This window comes from Pieris napi, chromosome 6 (assembly GCF_905475465.1).
Source record: "Pieris napi chromosome 6, ilPieNapi1.2, whole genome shotgun sequence".
Taxonomy (NCBI): domain Eukaryota; kingdom Metazoa; phylum Arthropoda; class Insecta; order Lepidoptera; family Pieridae; genus Pieris; species Pieris napi.
The window spans coordinates 12,491,186-12,508,745 of NC_062239.1; the positions used below are offsets into that span (position 1 = coordinate 12,491,186).

General features: G+C 34.6%; 1 protein-coding gene across 1 annotated transcript in view; it reads right to left on the reverse strand.

Moving 5' to 3' along the window:
* The window catches only part of LOC125050337, a 95,575-nt gene that overhangs the window by 10,506 nt on the left and 67,509 nt on the right, over positions 1-17,560 (reverse strand). The window contains exons 3-4 of the mRNA XM_047650097.1: positions 9,503-9,640; positions 7,510-7,646 (exon numbers count right to left, since the gene is read on the reverse strand). Of these exons, the coding sequence (XP_047506053.1) occupies positions 7,510-7,646; positions 9,503-9,640 (275 nt within the window). The remainder of the gene's footprint in view (positions 1-7,509; positions 7,647-9,502; positions 9,641-17,560) is intronic.

Genomic DNA, 17,560 nt, shown 5'->3' on the forward strand with positions numbered 1-17,560 from the left:
TACAGAATTTCATTAATTGTAATAGAATTATTACTATCATTGTTATCGTTATTATATATTTTTGTTATTTTTGTTAATGGCTTCGAATCTCTTCGGATCAACCGTGGTAGGGACAAGAAGAAGATGGCGCGTAACCGAAAAACGTGACGATTTTGCTACAAAATTTCTCCCATACGTCGATAAAAAATTGTGGCTCTCACGTGCCTACTACTTAGAGCTGCAACCGAGCTGAGGATGCAAAAGGCAAATATTCTGTGCCTTAAAACAGAATCTACTCACTAGGGCACGGTGGGTTAATCTTCTAATATCTGGGACTAGTGCTATACAGGCTACTTCTAATTAATTTGCGATATTTGTTTTAAAATAATTGTTGTTTGATGATTTCAGATTTGATATTATAAAAGACTAGCAAACTCGGCGAACTCCGTTTCGCCACCAGATGGCTTCGTTTTATGTAACATTTCGTTTGGTGATCCCGCTTTTCTGTTAAAATTTTTCTTTGCTATAAACCTCACGGAGCCCAAGACCTTTCCAACGAATGCAAAACCGTGGAAATCGGTTCGTGCGTTCTGGAGTTATAGCGTCAGGAAGGAAAACCCGACTTATTTTTATATAGTAGAGTACCGAGAGTTTTGTACGTATGAGTAGGGATGTCTGAATTTAATGACGTGGAATAAGTGATACCTGTATCTTATATTCCATAATAAACATATTTTTTTAAATATCAATCCAATACGTTAGCTGCTGAAGCTGTATATATTATACTAGCTGACCGGGCAAACGTCGTTTTGCCATGTGTATATCATTTATAATAAAAAATAGGGGTTGATCGTAGAGGGGTGAAAATTAGGGGTTGTATGTATTTTTTAATGTTGTATCATAAAAAAATAGAAATTAAAAATTTTGTCTAAAAAATAAAAATAAAAATTTAGGGGTGGACTACCCCTAACATTTAGGGGGATGAAAAATAGATGTTGGCCGATTCTCATAGATACCGGATAAGCACAAAAAATTTCATCAAAATCGGTCAAGCCGTTTCGGAGGAGTATGGCAACGAAAACTGTGACACGAGAATTTTATATATTAGATAAATTTGATCACTCTATATTGAAGATACTTTTAACATTATTTCATTGATATGTTATCAGATCGTCGGAGAATTCATTAACGGTACTTTGATTAATATATTTTGGGATTGTGATATCGTCTTTGCAATTAAATATATATATTACTTTGATTCAGAGAATGTTTAGATTAGTGTTTATTTTCTATAATTCTATATTTTATCGTAATATTCGTCCCAAAACCGATCCAGTGATGGCCAAGAGGCTTCAGCGACTCTCATCCCTGAGGTCGTAGGTTCGATCCCCGGTCGTAGGTTCGATGGACTTTCGCTGTGCGCATTTAGGATTCGCTCGAACGGTGAAGGAAAACATCGTGAGGAAAACGGCTTGCCTTAGACCCAAAAAGTCGTCGGCGTGTGTCAGGCACGGGAGGCTGAACACTAACTTGCCTATTCGATTAAAAAATGATCATGATATAGATAGATACAACCTGAGGCCCAGACCTAAATAGGCTGATTCTTATTATTTTATAACGTTACTTGATGATATTAACAAAACCCTTATCATTAAAAAGAAGACCTCATTGAAATCTGATGTCGAAAGTTTACGCTGGTTGGAGAAAATTTGGAATTTTCAATTGACCTCTGGTTACCAGACTAAAAGAACTTACGCCAACGAATTTCCAATATAAACGAATTATGTCGCAAAATTATTTACTATTGAAATTTTACTCGTGCAACGTATTAGTATGTATATAAATAAATGAAATCGCTATATACATATATAAAATTCTCGTGTCACAATGTTCGTTCCCATACTCTTCCGAAACGGCTCGACCGAATGTTATACAATTTTTTATGCACATTCAGTAAAGCTGAGAATCGGCTACTATTTATATATATCTTTCAAATATATATAGATAGTAGCCGAATTCAAATATCTATCTTTCAAACCCCTAAATGATAAAAATATATACAACCCTTAATTTTCACCCCTCTACGATCAACCTCTATTTTTTTTATATGTAGATACAGTTATTTTTATTGAACAAAAAAGTGTTTCCTAGAAATAATATACATGGCAAAACAACATTTACCGGGTCAGCTAGTAAATATACATTCGAGTATTATAAGGATTACATTAAGTATATTTCATATTAGTACATGACCTCACATGGAGTTCTGCAAATTTTACCATTTGTCTCTCATCTTCAAAAAGGCACCCTTGATGCATCGAAGGCATAGCACCAATGGTATCCTGAATGTGTTCATCACAAAGAACATGGCATATGTTAAAACGTTGGCATGCTGTCCATGGTCCACTGTATTGTTTACATAGCAACTCAGATACTAACTCTAAACCTACATATATATATATCTGAAATAAAGTTATTAATATTTAAAATTAAGTTATTAGGTCATAGAAGTTATACTTCTTTGGCCTAAAAAGATAAAAATCTTTTCAAAAATTTTATCTTTCGCCTTTAATTCTAAGTTAGTAGATAAACCGCACGAACAATAGCAAAAATTTACTATAGCTAACTTCACGGTGCCGATTTTTGTGTTAACTTGTGCGGTATGGTGTGCGCGCGCATCGTAAAAAAATGACTTTCATCATTTTCCCTAACGCGCCAAAAGAAGTATAACTTCAAAAATCGCTATTCCCTAGCCAGCATCAGCTCGTTTCAATTGTCCGTCCTATTCGTACAAAATCTCAAGTAATTACTCCGACCTCGGCAAGGTCAGGAAAGCTATTAGTTAGCTCTGCTCTCGTTTGCCGATAAAAAGGCAGCTCGCTCTAATGGATCTTGCATTCCAGCATAGATTGATGAGATTTTTATTTTATTTTTAATTGGCAGCAATATTAACCTAGCAAGGGATTTTTACCAGTAGAATTTTGCGGTTTCACTCAAACTCAAAATAACATTATGAAAAAATTATTGATTCTAAGTTTACCTTAACCACGCAAGTCATGGGCGCAGAGCGGGCAAGAACAACTGGCATGACACTCTCCGCTACTCTTTTTAATCGAGAAGTTTTGAGTCATATAAATAGAACTGGAGCATATGCTGATATTGATCTGGCGTAACACCATTTTTTGTAACACCATCTTTGTAACCTACATAATTTTTAATATTAAACAATTGAATTGTTCACTTAAGAACGCAAGAAATTACTAATTGTTAACGAAACACAGCAAGTAAATGTTCAAAACATAAAGAAAAACTGAAATTCAAATGACAAATAATTTTAATAAATTTTCTAACCTAACCTAACCTATCAAATTGACCCCTGTGGGGCGTGGGCCCAACGTTGGGAAACACTACCTTAAAAAAACCGAGGCACCTATAAAGTATTAACAATTTCTTTGATTCGGTGATTACGTCAATAGTATTTTCTATACTAGAATTTTTTTTATTTTTACACGCTATATATTAGCTTCACCTGTATGTATGTATGTAACCGACTCCTTCGGACTCGATTTTGACCCACTTTAAACGGACAGATTTAATTCAAACTTAACTTGTACACTTATAAAGAATCAGCGACAATATAATAATTTCATAGGTTTATCTCGAAAAAACAATGAAATTTTTTTTAAGTCCACAAAGCAATACGATTAAATTGAGACAACACGTATTGCTGCTAGGACTAAAAAGTAGAAAATAAATATAGTTAAAAAAAACTATAAAACACGCTTTTAAAGCACATCAAACTAAAAAGTGAAAAATAATTCCTAATTTAGGCTAAAAATGGTAATGAACAAAAAACACTGGTTTTATTGTGAAAAAGCGTGGGTTGCTCGATAGACGAAAAATATGGCAAAGAGCGTGTTTTATAGTTTTTTTAAACTATATTTATTTTCCACTTCTTTTTAAAATTAAATTAGGCAATTTTTTAGGCAATTGCATTAATAAATTGCAGTATATCTGCTTATGTAATACTTGAATGGCCCCTTATGCCAACTTAATAGATATTTGAAACATCCATACAAAATGTCTAACTCTACAGGTACCTTAATAACTGGACGTTCCGTTTCTAAAACGAAGAAAAAACAAAATCGTGACACCCCTATACCTTCGTCCTAGCAACGCGGTTCACAAAGGACACTGCCCTCATATTGCAGAAATATACAATAATATTCTAACAAAAGCACTCTTACTCACCGGGAATAAGGTTCGTTTACCCCAATCCGGGCGCATTGTATACGTTGTCGGGCATTCAAATTCTTTACTTCAATTTGCGTTTGCGTTAGACCTTATTTTTATGGGCATAGGGTTTATTTTCAAGTAATTCGTTTTGGAGTAATTTTGTGCGATCCTTACCGTAGTCCTGCTGAGCCATACTATGGGTTGTCGAATGAGAAGTTAATGTTCTTTCGAGTGTCTAATCTAGTGCTTCGTTTTTGAATTTCGAACGCGTTGTCGGTTTGATCGCTATTTTATGTGGCTATGAAATTTTAAGACGCACAGCATACTGACAATGGGAAGAGGGAAATATCTAAAGAGCTTTTTGCTTCATACTTACTTGTGTAGTATTATTTTTATTTCAAATTCATTTATAGACTTTACTGAACAATAAAGTTTATTTACTGATTTCATTCATATTATACTTTTAAAAAAATCTCCGTTGTAATGTTTACGTCTCGTTTTTTGTATTAATTGTATTTCATTTTAGCTTTTTAAACTTTTTTTATTAAACAATACCTATCTGGATATTCGGTAGTGAGCTGATCAATTTGAAGAAAACCATTGTTAAATGCCTATCTCATACCAAATCTGCTGTTTTGTTTTTGTCAACTTGAAGCAAGTTTTAAGTTTGCTTCTAGAATACGGGTATGACAAATCGATATCCATTGAAGCTCATTTATTTTATAGTAAAAAAGAAGAAACCTAGCATCGGAGCAATAAAGTCTTATAATTAAGATCACAGCTTTGAAGCAAAAAGGCTTTATTGCACGATAACGATCGGAACTCGATCCGAAACACTTTAATCACAGTAATTTTTCATTGTTGTAGTTAATAGAGAAGATTTAGCATACAAATCTTGGTTTATTTATTTATAAGTAACAGCCACATATACTATAAAAAAAAACACTTAGACAATATACAAAGCAAAAACAGATTACATTGATAAACGAAAATATAAGAAACAGAAAATACTAAACTAACGACAACTTAATATTGCAGAGAAAAAAAAAGATTGTTACCGCTGCTAAATAAAATCAAAGTCTTCCCACTTCCCAAATTTTCTCACACCCTTTTTGGTAAACGTGGGTAATGTCTACATCTTCATAATTTGTATGATAGTTAGCTAAAACCCGAAAGATTGGCGATTTACGCAGATAATTCGTGTTAATACGAACCAGGAACAATTATGAATATCTTGTCGCGGCGAGAGATACTTAAAGCATCTATTAATAATTGGGCCATTGATTTGAGAATTTTTTGTTTAAATTGGCATTCATTTATGTACATTGTACCTATTAGCTCTATGAACAATGTCATTTGTTTTTTTTTTAAATAAAATCTGTAAGTTTGTATGATGCGAGGATTTTTATTCTTAACCGAAACTGATACAATAGCAAAAATTCTTAAATATTTTATTGAATGTTTAAAAAACTTTTTTTTTATGTAATAGAAGGCAAACGGGCAGGAGGCTCACCTGATGTTTAGTGATACCGCAGCCTATGGGCCCCGGTGCCAGCTCGCAAGTGCGTTGCCGGCCTTTAAAGAATTTGTATGCTCTTCTCTTGAAGGACCCTAAGTCGAATTGGTTTGGAAGTACCTCAATGGGCAGCTGATTCCACTTAGTGGTGGTGCTAAAGTTTTTAGATATCAGCTTTATAATTATATATATTGCGGTAAGTGCGTATTGAAAAGCAATTACAAAAACTAGAACTTCACGCTTAAAAAATAAATTATTCTCAGTAATAACACATCTAGAACCAATTATTACGTACATCAATGTCGAGAACCGATGTTAGGGGCTCGTGATTTTTGTTTTGCATTGTTCCTAGACGTGAATCCTCTGAAGAGTTGATTAATAGATGTCGGTATTAACGACTGGCTTTGCTTCGATGGAAATTCCTAAGCGAACTGATTGTTCCTTTTTTAAAAAGGTTTTTGCACGAAGAGGCTTTATATGTAGTCTGTAGAGTTACAACTAGAGGTCAATTTCAAATTAAGAATAGTGATTTAAAAGTTTATTTTACTGGTTTTAAAAGAGTTTCGTCAATACGGTTTTAGTGGTGGTGCGAACTGATTGATCCTTTTTTAAGATTTAAAGAGGCTTTATATGAAGTCTATAGACGTTAAAACTACAGATTCAATTTAAATTTAGAATAGTGATTTAAAAGTTTATTTTACTGGTTTTAAAAGAGTTTCGTCAATACGGTTTTAGAGATGGTGCGAACTGATTGTTCCTTTTATAAAAACTTTTTTAAGATTCAAAGAGGCTTTATATGCAGTCCATAGACGTTAAAATTATAGGTCAATTTTAAATTTAGAATAGTGATTTGAAAGTTTATTTTTCTGGTTTTAAAAAAGGAGGTTCGTCTATACGGGTTTTGTAGTGGTGCTACTATTTATGGCTGTTATAAATTATTGTATGTCCATAAATTTATATTTAACTAGCAACCCGTGACCCGTTAATCTTGCAAATATTAACTATTATATTACGTAAACTAATACTTTGTGTCGTCAGTATCTATAAGCCATGTTTTACTTAGGTAGTAAAAATACCTAGCAAAATTATACGTCTAAACGTTTACGACAGTAGTAACACTTATGTAATGATATAGGCTTGGGTTTCAGCAACTTTATATGTCAAAGTATTTGTCATATAAAATGTATGGTCGATAGGAAGTCCTATTTACCAACTGTATATACTAATATAATTAAAATTATATTTGCGTAATTGTTACTAATAAAACGTGAAATTTTTTGGTTGCCTGGAAGAGATCGCTAAAGCTAAAGCCGCTAGTTGACTTCAACGAAGTGTTAATAAATAAATACATAATTTAAAATAAGGACTAATGATGGGATCTAAGGACACATGTTTAATCTATGAACTGATGCAAAGTTGGAATTGTGTGGTACGAAGACTTAATTTTTTAGCAATGAAAGCGATAGGAGAAATATGGTGGTGGCCTTTGGCACAAGGGGTTGAGGAGCTGGTGCTGGATATAATATTATAGACTTATTGTAAATACGTTATGATCTGGATAAAAAGATTTATTATCATTATATGAGATTCTCTATGCGGATCCATTACCCCCCCGTCTCTAAGAATTTTGATAGTGTAGAATAAATACAGTTATCAAAATCATGATAATTCTTCCGTCTGACCAATCACAATTAAAGAGAGATTCTGTTCTAAGTCTGTTTTCTCTCCCCTGGACAGATCCTGTATTAAATCTAATGAAAACAGATTTTCCTACTTACATTCCCCTGAGGGTCGATCAGTTGGGCATATTTCGGTGCTTTCGCCTTACTGCCATCAGCGAAGACCCCTGCCAGGCGAAGAGGAGTCCCAGGTCTTGCAGCCGCTCTCTCATACTGCGCTCCCACACGACCGCTGTCTGAAATATATTTCCTAATTCTACAGATCCGATTCAAGTTCAGAAGGTTAGTTTTACTTGAAGACAACAAAAATGATGACCCTCCACTATTCATATAAATCTACTAGATGGTGTTCCTTTTGTTCTTCTAAATTAACATTATTAAATGATACGACACATTTATTACTTGTTGATTCTTGCCTGTATCTATCTACCCAGGGAACCAACACGGCTGTGGGTGGCTGCATGTTGCACCACAATGTATTTAAAAAATACGCCATGGCTATCAAACTACTTAATCACCTTCCTAGAAGATGTAGATCACTGCCGACTGCTTTAAAGGGGAAGGTGATTAAATTGTTAAAGGCAAAGTGCCTTTATAAAGAGTGTTTAGACCATAAGTATTGACAATTATAAATAACTTTAAACTTACGCGTTCTTATGACGTTATGATAATTAATATGACATTTGCATGCCTATTATATGGATCTTTTTGTGGTTCTTTTATAATTAATCAATCTGAATGTACCACTTTCTTTGTAAATACATATAGCATTAAAAGCTTTGTAAAAAATAAAAAAAAAGTTGGTCTGCATGAAATTAATTTCGGAGATTAGCGTGCGTGGACAAATAAAATTCAAGAAATACTTTTTGTGTTCTATTCCTGTTTTATTATTCAATACACAGACACACGATATCTGGTGCGCTTTTTATGTTTACATTACATACAACCTTAATTTTATAGTAAAAGTTTTACTAACACAACATAGAATTATCGGTGTAGAAATCCTTCCTATAACACGGTACGTTGGTTCCGCGTTATAAGAAACGCGTCGTAGAAGATACCCGCATAACGCGCTTGTATGACCCCATTTAACGTGTACAAATTATTCACGTAACACGTTTTAAATTTTCTCGTTCAAGGGGATTTGAATGAACGAAATAAGTGCGTACAAACAACAAATGACACAGTACAGAAATATAACGTGTGTCATCCCCGCGTTATATTGGGAATACCCGTGTTATATGAGGGACTCAAATCGCGTAATATGAAAATGCGTTATAAACTGTAATTCTATCGTATTAATAATAATATTTATTATTCTTGTCTGGACTAATTTTCACTATTAATTTTGGTTAACCAAAATGTGTCTGGACTAATCTATATATATAAAAGAAAGTCGTGTTTGTTACAACACTTATAACTCGAGAACGGCTGGACCGACTGCCATGGTTTTTTATTTGTTGGATTTGTTTCTGTCCCGAATAGCAGAATAACCAATAAAATATCGGATAAGTTATCGAATAACAACAGATAAATAAATAAATTTTACGAATGCAAAAACCATATGGTGCCATCTGTTGACAAAACTCCGCATCATTTTACGTCGAATTCGTGTCAGTTCAAGAAATTCCGATCTTGAGGTGAATGAGGAGATGCATAACCATGCTTTGATCCTGATCAAAAGATGTTGGATATCAGAAAGTGCTTAACATGCAGTATCGCCATATTGACGCTAGAGAGAAGATGCCTAATGTGTAAAACTGCCATTCTTCTTTCGCAATGGCAAGCAATAAAACATTTCTGTATTTGCAAAAGAGTTGTATTAATGTAATACTTAACATTAATGAAATCCTAAAATAAGTTAAATTAAAGTAACAACGATATTATAAGGTTGAAGGGCGGAACGAAGTTTGCCAGGTCAGCTAGTTATTAATAAATAATAAATAATTCGATCCTTCACTGCCGCGCCGTGGCGAATGAATTTGAACCAACCAAAACTTATCGAATATTCAATATACCTTCTTTTTTTACGTTCCAAATCTCCCAAGAAATAAAAAGATAAGAATATTTTGAGACCATTAATAATAATTACCTGAGGTCGGCCTCGCCCGGTATGCAGATATGGCTCGCGGAGACACGAGGGCGAAAGCTCGATTCCGCAACAAGGCAGATATGGACGCCCGAGGAGTGGCTAGCGCTCCGCCCCGACAGCTGCATGTTGAGAACCAACCTGTAACAATAAGATTAACTGTAGAACACGTTTTTATTATTCTTAAAACACGCCAAATCATTTTGGGCGCCAAAAGTTTTATTCGCTTTTTCTTGTTAAATTATATATTTATATTGTGACAAAAGTAAAACAAATCAATTTCTGAGTTAAGAAATAATTTAAAAACGGTTACATCTTTATAAATATTTATTATATAGTAAATCTTCTTACATAAGTAAATCCAACGATACGTTCTTTAAAATCGTAATATTACACAATAAACTTGTAAAGTGAGGTCCTATTTATACTCCGACTTTATTGCATTGTAAGTATTATATCGTAAAATCACTTGATAAACGATACGAACTACGCACAGATCATTATCGTATTTTCATCATTCGAAGTAATCCAAGCCACGTAATAAATTAATTATAAAGTGTATTTGCATTTGTAACGCGGGCGGACAAATTTTCAACCGCGGGAACCGCCATTTCTTGAGTGTCATCTGTCACAGTCAGAGTTCGCAACACTTTGACAATTGACAATTACCTTCACTAGAATTTATGTTGAAGAAAGTCTTAGAAATATATTAATAATGATGATGTTTTTACTTGAAACTGGCATAAAGTTAAAACTATTGCCATAATATTAAAAATAAAAAAATGATGATGTTTAAATATATTTATGTTTGTTAATTTCACGAAGGATGTGTTAGTATAATATATACTATACATTAATTATACAGTATACATATTTTCATTTGTAACGCGAGCGGACTAAGTTTCAACCGCCATTTCTTACGTATGTCAGAGTCAGAGTTTGCAAAAGATTTTGACAATTGACAACTACCTTCACTAGAATTTAAGTTAATATATTGGTGATATTGTACCTTATTTGGTATTCTATTTCCTTATAAGGTACTGAGTATTGTAATGAAACGAGGCTCTACAGGACACGACTATTTAATATGAGTGTTGGTACAATACTGATCTATATTAAAACATTGATGCATTTATATTAATCATGTAGGCACAATATTTATCAGAAATCTTAGTATAATACTATGTTACAATGCTTTAGAGCTAATTTATATTGAGTAATTTGGTCTTTAAAATCAAGAGGAATTTAGTCAAGTCAAGTTTTACCAATACCACACAGATTGTTAATTAATTAGTCCACAGATTAAAAACACGAGGTGGTTCATTAAGTTTTGTACTTATATTACATAAGTTCATTTTGTATTTTGTGTTCAGGTAAAACAAGACTATAATAAAAAATATTGTTTAGCAACAATTACTAAGCTAGTTACTTTCAGTGTTTTACCAACTTAACGACTCCCGCGCAATTATGCGTCCAACAAAACACGTAATTTATATCCGACCTTCCACAACGTAGAAAGCATATAAAAACTTTACAGCTACCCCATCGACCTTTAACTCGTCTGATTTTTAATGCTCACATTATTATAGACCAGGAGCTGCTGACGCTTTAAAAGTCTACACTAATACAGAACATCTTTATTTATTGTTATAGAACAGAGGGCAAACGGGCAATTAATCACCTATGGATACTCATATTGCCAAGTGCCAAAGGCTCGCAAGTGCGTTGCGTTAGTTTAAGAATTGGTACAATCTTTTCGAAGTCGAATTTGTTTGGAAATACTTTAGTAAGTAGCTGGTTCCACATAGTGGTGGTGCGCGGAAGGAACTGCCTTAACAAACGCTTAGTTGTGGAACGACGGACGTCGAGGTGATACGGATGGTATTTTGTATTCTGATTTGACGTCCGATGATGAAACTCAGCTGCAGGTATTAGTTAAAATAGCGAATCTTCTGGCAATGTAAGTGTCCATGGGCGGCGGTATCACTTAACATCAGGTGAGCCTCCTGTCCGTTGCCCTGCTCTTACATAAAACAATACTAAGATCCTAAAAGCCAGCTCTTGGTCTAAAAACCCTATTAATAAATTCTAAGTAAGCCTCACCTTAGCTCGACGTTGAATATTAATAACGAAAATTATAACTTTGAATTCTTTGAAATTTTTATAATATTGCATTGTTTAAAAATTTACTGGATTTTATCAGTTTTGGGTATCCGTCGTAGCTTAAGGCTATGGTATAAATTAGATCCAGGGTTTGATTCTCGGTGAAGCAATCTTTGTTTTGGGGAGCGTTCAAGTATTACATAACGAATTTTGGAAGGGGGGGGGGGGGGGTTCATTTTGTAAAACGTTACGATGCGGGGCGGGGATTGAATTACACGTTATTGTTAGTATTATTTTCGACTTACACCACATAATAGAGTCACTAGGTGGTCACGAAACTTTTTACTATACTTTGGTACAGTTCTGTACTTGGGTACTGAACGTTACGGCGAGTTACATGGGGGAGGGGGGGTCAATAATCTCCAAAAATTGCGTTACGTAATACTTGAACGCTCCCTTGAGAACATAATTGTTAAGTACATTATTCAAAATTAAAATAAATTCCTTAAAACAGATGCGATTGTCTTACTTCTGTGTTTGGATTAGTTACAGCGGATCAAGTCTACAAAGTTTCGTACTAACAAATAACTGTTACTCGTCATAATATTAGAGTAGATATTTTCGTAAATGAACACTAAAACTAATGGTGGCCATTCACGGGCGATCTATATGCCTTTCGCGCCACGGGCTCGATACTCGACGTCGCGACGAGCCAAATTCATGCCATTCACGAACGCGCCAGCGAGCCGTTCCATTTGATCAGTTTGAGTGTAGGCGTCGATAGCACCGGACGTGTTCATAATGAACTTCGATTCAGAAGATGAGTTTTATTTATCGACGATTTGTCTAGTTTTAAAAAAAAGAAAGCCAAAATAAAGTGGTGTAAGGAGTCTCTAAACTTATAAATAAATTGATTAACAAAGTCACAGTTTGAACTCATTGCGAAAACGATTTATATTAACAATGCGTCACGTGCTTCTCGTCCAACGGCTTAACGCAAACTGAAATCAAAATGGCGCGGTGTTTGGCTCGCGAGTAACACCATTCACGAGCGAGCAAACCGTACGGCACGATGGCTCAGACCGACCGGACCGTATGTTTTCCGCATTCACGAGCGCGCCGCCTGCGTTTGCGCGCCGCGCTAATTGACTCGGCGCGATGGACTTTTGCGCAGTTGGAATTCCATCACGCCGAGCCAATCCATTTGGACCGACAGTGTTTTCACATTCATGGACGAGTTTTGGAACGACAGGGTGCCAAATGTATCGATGGATCGCCCGTGAATGGCCACCTTAAAGATGCAACGTTTTAAAGACATGAGATGTTTGTAAAGAACTGGCGCCTTTCAATGAATCTTAATTTATTCTATTGTCCGGTAGATGTCGCTAAAACAAACGCGTAACAAAAAGCACAGACCCATAACGCGGTTATTACCCCGACGCGACGTGCAGAGCAAAAATCACTCCACTCTCACTGATACAGTGTACTTTAATAACAGATACTTTGGAATAGCAATTAAAAAATAGCTGCTCGAGTTATAGACAATAGTCTGTGCGGAAAGAGTGACTGTTAGGCGAGCCTTTATTACTAGTAGTCATTTCATATATATATCATCGTATGCAAGATGCTCCTCGAGACTTTATTACTATCATAAATAGACTGCGTTTTGGTCATAATACTGCACCGTCACACCTTGGTCGACTCGGCATTATTGCGATTAAAACATGTTCACATTGTAATTCAAGTGATGGAACTGTGGAACACATTATCTTCGATTGTCAAAAATTTTTGATCGACAGACTAGTGTTGGCCAGTGAACTTAGTGATGTTGAAAATAAGTGTGATTTATTGTCCCGCCCGCCGCCTTTAAAACAATTGTTACAAGACGAACTTACTTATAAGCACATCTACAATTACATAGAAAATACAATAAAAACAATTTAATGGAATGTGCTCATAGGCGTAACATTACGTCTATGAAACTTAAGAGTTGACCTAAAGGTTGTAAATGCCAGGTCATAAAATTCAAAAAAGAAAAAAAAGTCATTTCATATATTCTCAATACTTATATATTTTTTATTGTCAAAATGATCACTATCGAACAAAAAAGACGTAAAGGTAAGGTAACGACGCGACTTCCCACCTAGCCACAGTTCTCTTTCCCACAGACTACTGCAACACATTATTTTAAGAAATGTTTGCAATAGTCTGAGCTAAGCAAGAATGTGTTTAATTACTTAGTACAATAAAATCATAACTGTAAAAGATGTAAACAAATCAATAATAATGTTACCAAAAAGTTTAATCGATCATTTTTATCGCTAGTATTATGCTAGCTACTCTGTGAGGACAATTTTTGTAACAAAAAGACCCCCGGACGACCTCCAAGGACACCCGCCTTGTAAGGGCTGTCATAGCGAGTCTTACGACACCTTGAAATCATTTCAAAGCGTTTTATTTTGATTGACATGGAAGAAAAAATAAACTTGCAAAACAATACAAGAGGAAAGCTACCAGCATAAGTATGCCACGGGGATCTAACCTTTTAAATATATTTAGTTTGAGATTTAATAGTAAGTTATGAAATTGAGAAACAATAAATCTCCCGCGTACAAGTGATAATTGCCAAACACAGATTCATCTATCATCTGCCTGGATTCGAACCCCAACAAAAGTTATATGCTTAACCACTAGTCACTAGACGTACTTATCGATATTATCAGAAAGACTATCGGACCGATTTTGAATGGTCTTTTTAGTAGAAAAAATTATCAAGGTTTTAATTATTTAACTACTTAGCCTCCGCGAACTTCGTTTCGCCTTAATATAATTGTTTACTTAGCTTATTATAGTAGCTACACTCCAATATAATATGTAACATTTTTCTATACTATCCCATAGACTGTAGCTTTTCCAAAAAAAACCTAAGTAATAACAAAAACTAAATTTTCCAAATTATTTCTCCAAAAAAACTATTCTCAGAGTTCAAGGAAAAGAAAAAACTCGAATAGGTTTTCGTCTTCGGTATTTGTGCATAGCAACATATTTTGTAATTAATTTTGTTTAATATAGATTAAACAGTTTAATCGTGAGAATCTGGTAAAGTATTACCAGATTCTCTTTATCTTTGGTACTGCCTGACATAAGTTGCATAACGTTCCGTGCGAGTGCTCAGGCGCAGGTGTTTATGACTATTGTGCTTTGACAATTGCATATACATTATGTCATAGAGCATTCTAGATCTAGATATTTCAAGGCTTAAGTCGTATGCAATCAAGAATTTTATTACCTACAAGATTTCACGACCTAAAATTTAATTTAATTTAAACGGCATACAGACGGTGTTTCGTGAGTTCCCCGTATTGAGAGCCTCAAGAAAAAATAAAGTCATCAAAAACATTACTTGTGAGATCCATGTAATACCAAGTCGGTCAATTTATTCAGTTCCAACTTAAGGGACGTCTTAAATACGTAATAATTGGCTAACGATATCTTATTTATTTATTTATTCACACTTCATTACATTTTTACAAAAACCAATAACGTAATACATAAAAATTATAAGGGATGCAACGGGCGGCCTTATCGCTAACTAGCGATCTCTTCCAGGCAACCCAATTAAGGTAAAGAAAACTAATAAAATAAATATGATGTTTAAAGTGCAAGTGCAAAACTAAAAAGCTAATCTCACGGATCATGAATTGCAATACAAAATAAAAGCATTACAAAAGCCACGATTGAGCAGGGTAGGATATGGTTAAGAAATGTTTATGCAGAAGAGTTTTAAAAGATGATAGGGAGGTAGCCAATCGTATGGAGTCGGGCAGCCTATTTCATGACTTAATGGCGGAGATCCTAAACCAAGAATAGTGACCATATCAATGTTACACATCTTATTTGTTTGAAATAAAACCATTGACTTAGAAATATACCGTGTTTATAGAATCCCTGCTTGGTAACTGAAAGTTTAGGCTTTTAATTTTATCCACAACGAAGTTCGGGAGTGGAAAATGGCCTCAACTGCTTCGAGAATATTTCAGCCGGGCCCGTTTTTTTGCCCCCAGACCACATGATTAAGAATGATGTACGATTAAGTATGTGTAAGATTTGGGAACCCTTTTAAGTAAAAACCTGTGTCAGGGTTTCTTCCATAACAAACTTAGTAGTTGCAGAGTTACAGCGGACTCTAGCAGATAAACGCTAAAATTACGTTATTAAACCGACGTTTCGAGTGTTTAATTCTGTAATATATTAATTTTAAGAAATACACAAAATATTCAATGTAATTTTAAAAATAATTTGTTATGACCTAGGAGGCTTACAACTGTGTTTCAAGAAAAAACTTTTTAACCGGATTAAAGTTATGTATTATTATAAATTTACAATTATTTAACATAATTTTAAATTTATCCGACGTTTTGCGTGCTTTACAGCGTGCGTGGTCACGCTGACTGACGTGTGTCGTCTATGTCTTATACAAAATCAGCAGTCTGTGAACACATACTAGATAGGCCTTATCACTACATACGCTTTGACCAACCGAAAGTACTTGCGAAAGAAAAAAGATTCTTCCCAAGATTGGTACGCGAAGACATTGAAATCAAATAAACACCCCAATTTCAATAGCGAAGACGGCCTAAAATTGTCAAACACCTGGGATCCAATAATATCCAAATTAAAATCTCAAGAAAAACAATCCGCGAAAATAGAGGACACCGTGAGCCATTTTTGCCAAAACCCTTTGATACCAACTCCGGGGAAATAAATACAGATAATGCAACTTTCTCTGCAGCTGTGATACTTTTTGACATACCTTTTGTCTTCAGTCACCGTGACCACGCACGCTGTAAAGCACGCGAAACGTCGGATAAATTTAAAATTATGTTTCATAATTGTAAATTTATAATAATACATAACTTTAAACCGGTTAAAAAGTTTTTTCTTTAAATGTGTAAAGGTTATGTTAATCAAAGACAATACTAGCTGTGTTTCAATTAAAGGATGTGGTTCGCTTTTCTCATTTCTCCGGTTCGGAAATACCTGGAATGACCACTACATAATATATATATGATATTATATGAGATAAAGTGCCCTAAAAAGCGTTCTGTTTCCCCAAGCCAGATTTGTTAAACGTTAGAAGTCTTCTTGGGAACCAGAATATAAAAATGATATACGATATTTTATAACAAAGAGTGTAGAAACGTTTACCACAGACTATAGACATAAAAAAAGGAATTGTTTAATTGATGCTAGATTATATTTCATTATTGTAATCGAGATGCGGGCTCTTCTCTAACGATTTAGTCAAATACAAACCTTATAACTGAATGTTAGTAACGCTTTTATTAAAGCGTATGGTTTACAATGGTTTGAGACTTACAAAAGCTCACTTGATAAGATAATTTTTCCAAGTCCTTAAACCACCAAAGCAAATAAAAAGCTATTGAAAGCTCATGTGCGTCGTAGTCAATAGCCGTAAACTGTACTCCTATACATAGATAGGTTTATTTCATGTACGAAGTATTTACAATATTCAATTTTCCAAAATCAGTGGCGCTACAACCTTTAGGTCGGGGCCTTAGATTTCTGTATCTGTTTTATGATTGTCAATCTAATAGCCAAATCACCCTCCTGTCCTGACACAAGCCGTCAACTGTTTGGGTCTAACGCAATATTTCCTCACGATGTTTTCCTTCACCGTTCGAGCGAATGTTACATGCGTAGAAAAAAAGTCCAAAGGTGCACTATGCACACAGCTTGGCATCGAGTCTACGACCTCAGGGATGTGAATCACACGCCAATACTGCTCTATTGATATATGCCAACATCAATATTGGATCTAAAATAGTTTATGTAGAAGCATTTAATATATTATATTTCTTATTTGACGTGTGACGACGTATAATGAACATTGTGTTACCTATATTATTTAAGCATTTCAGTTAAGATAAATGCACT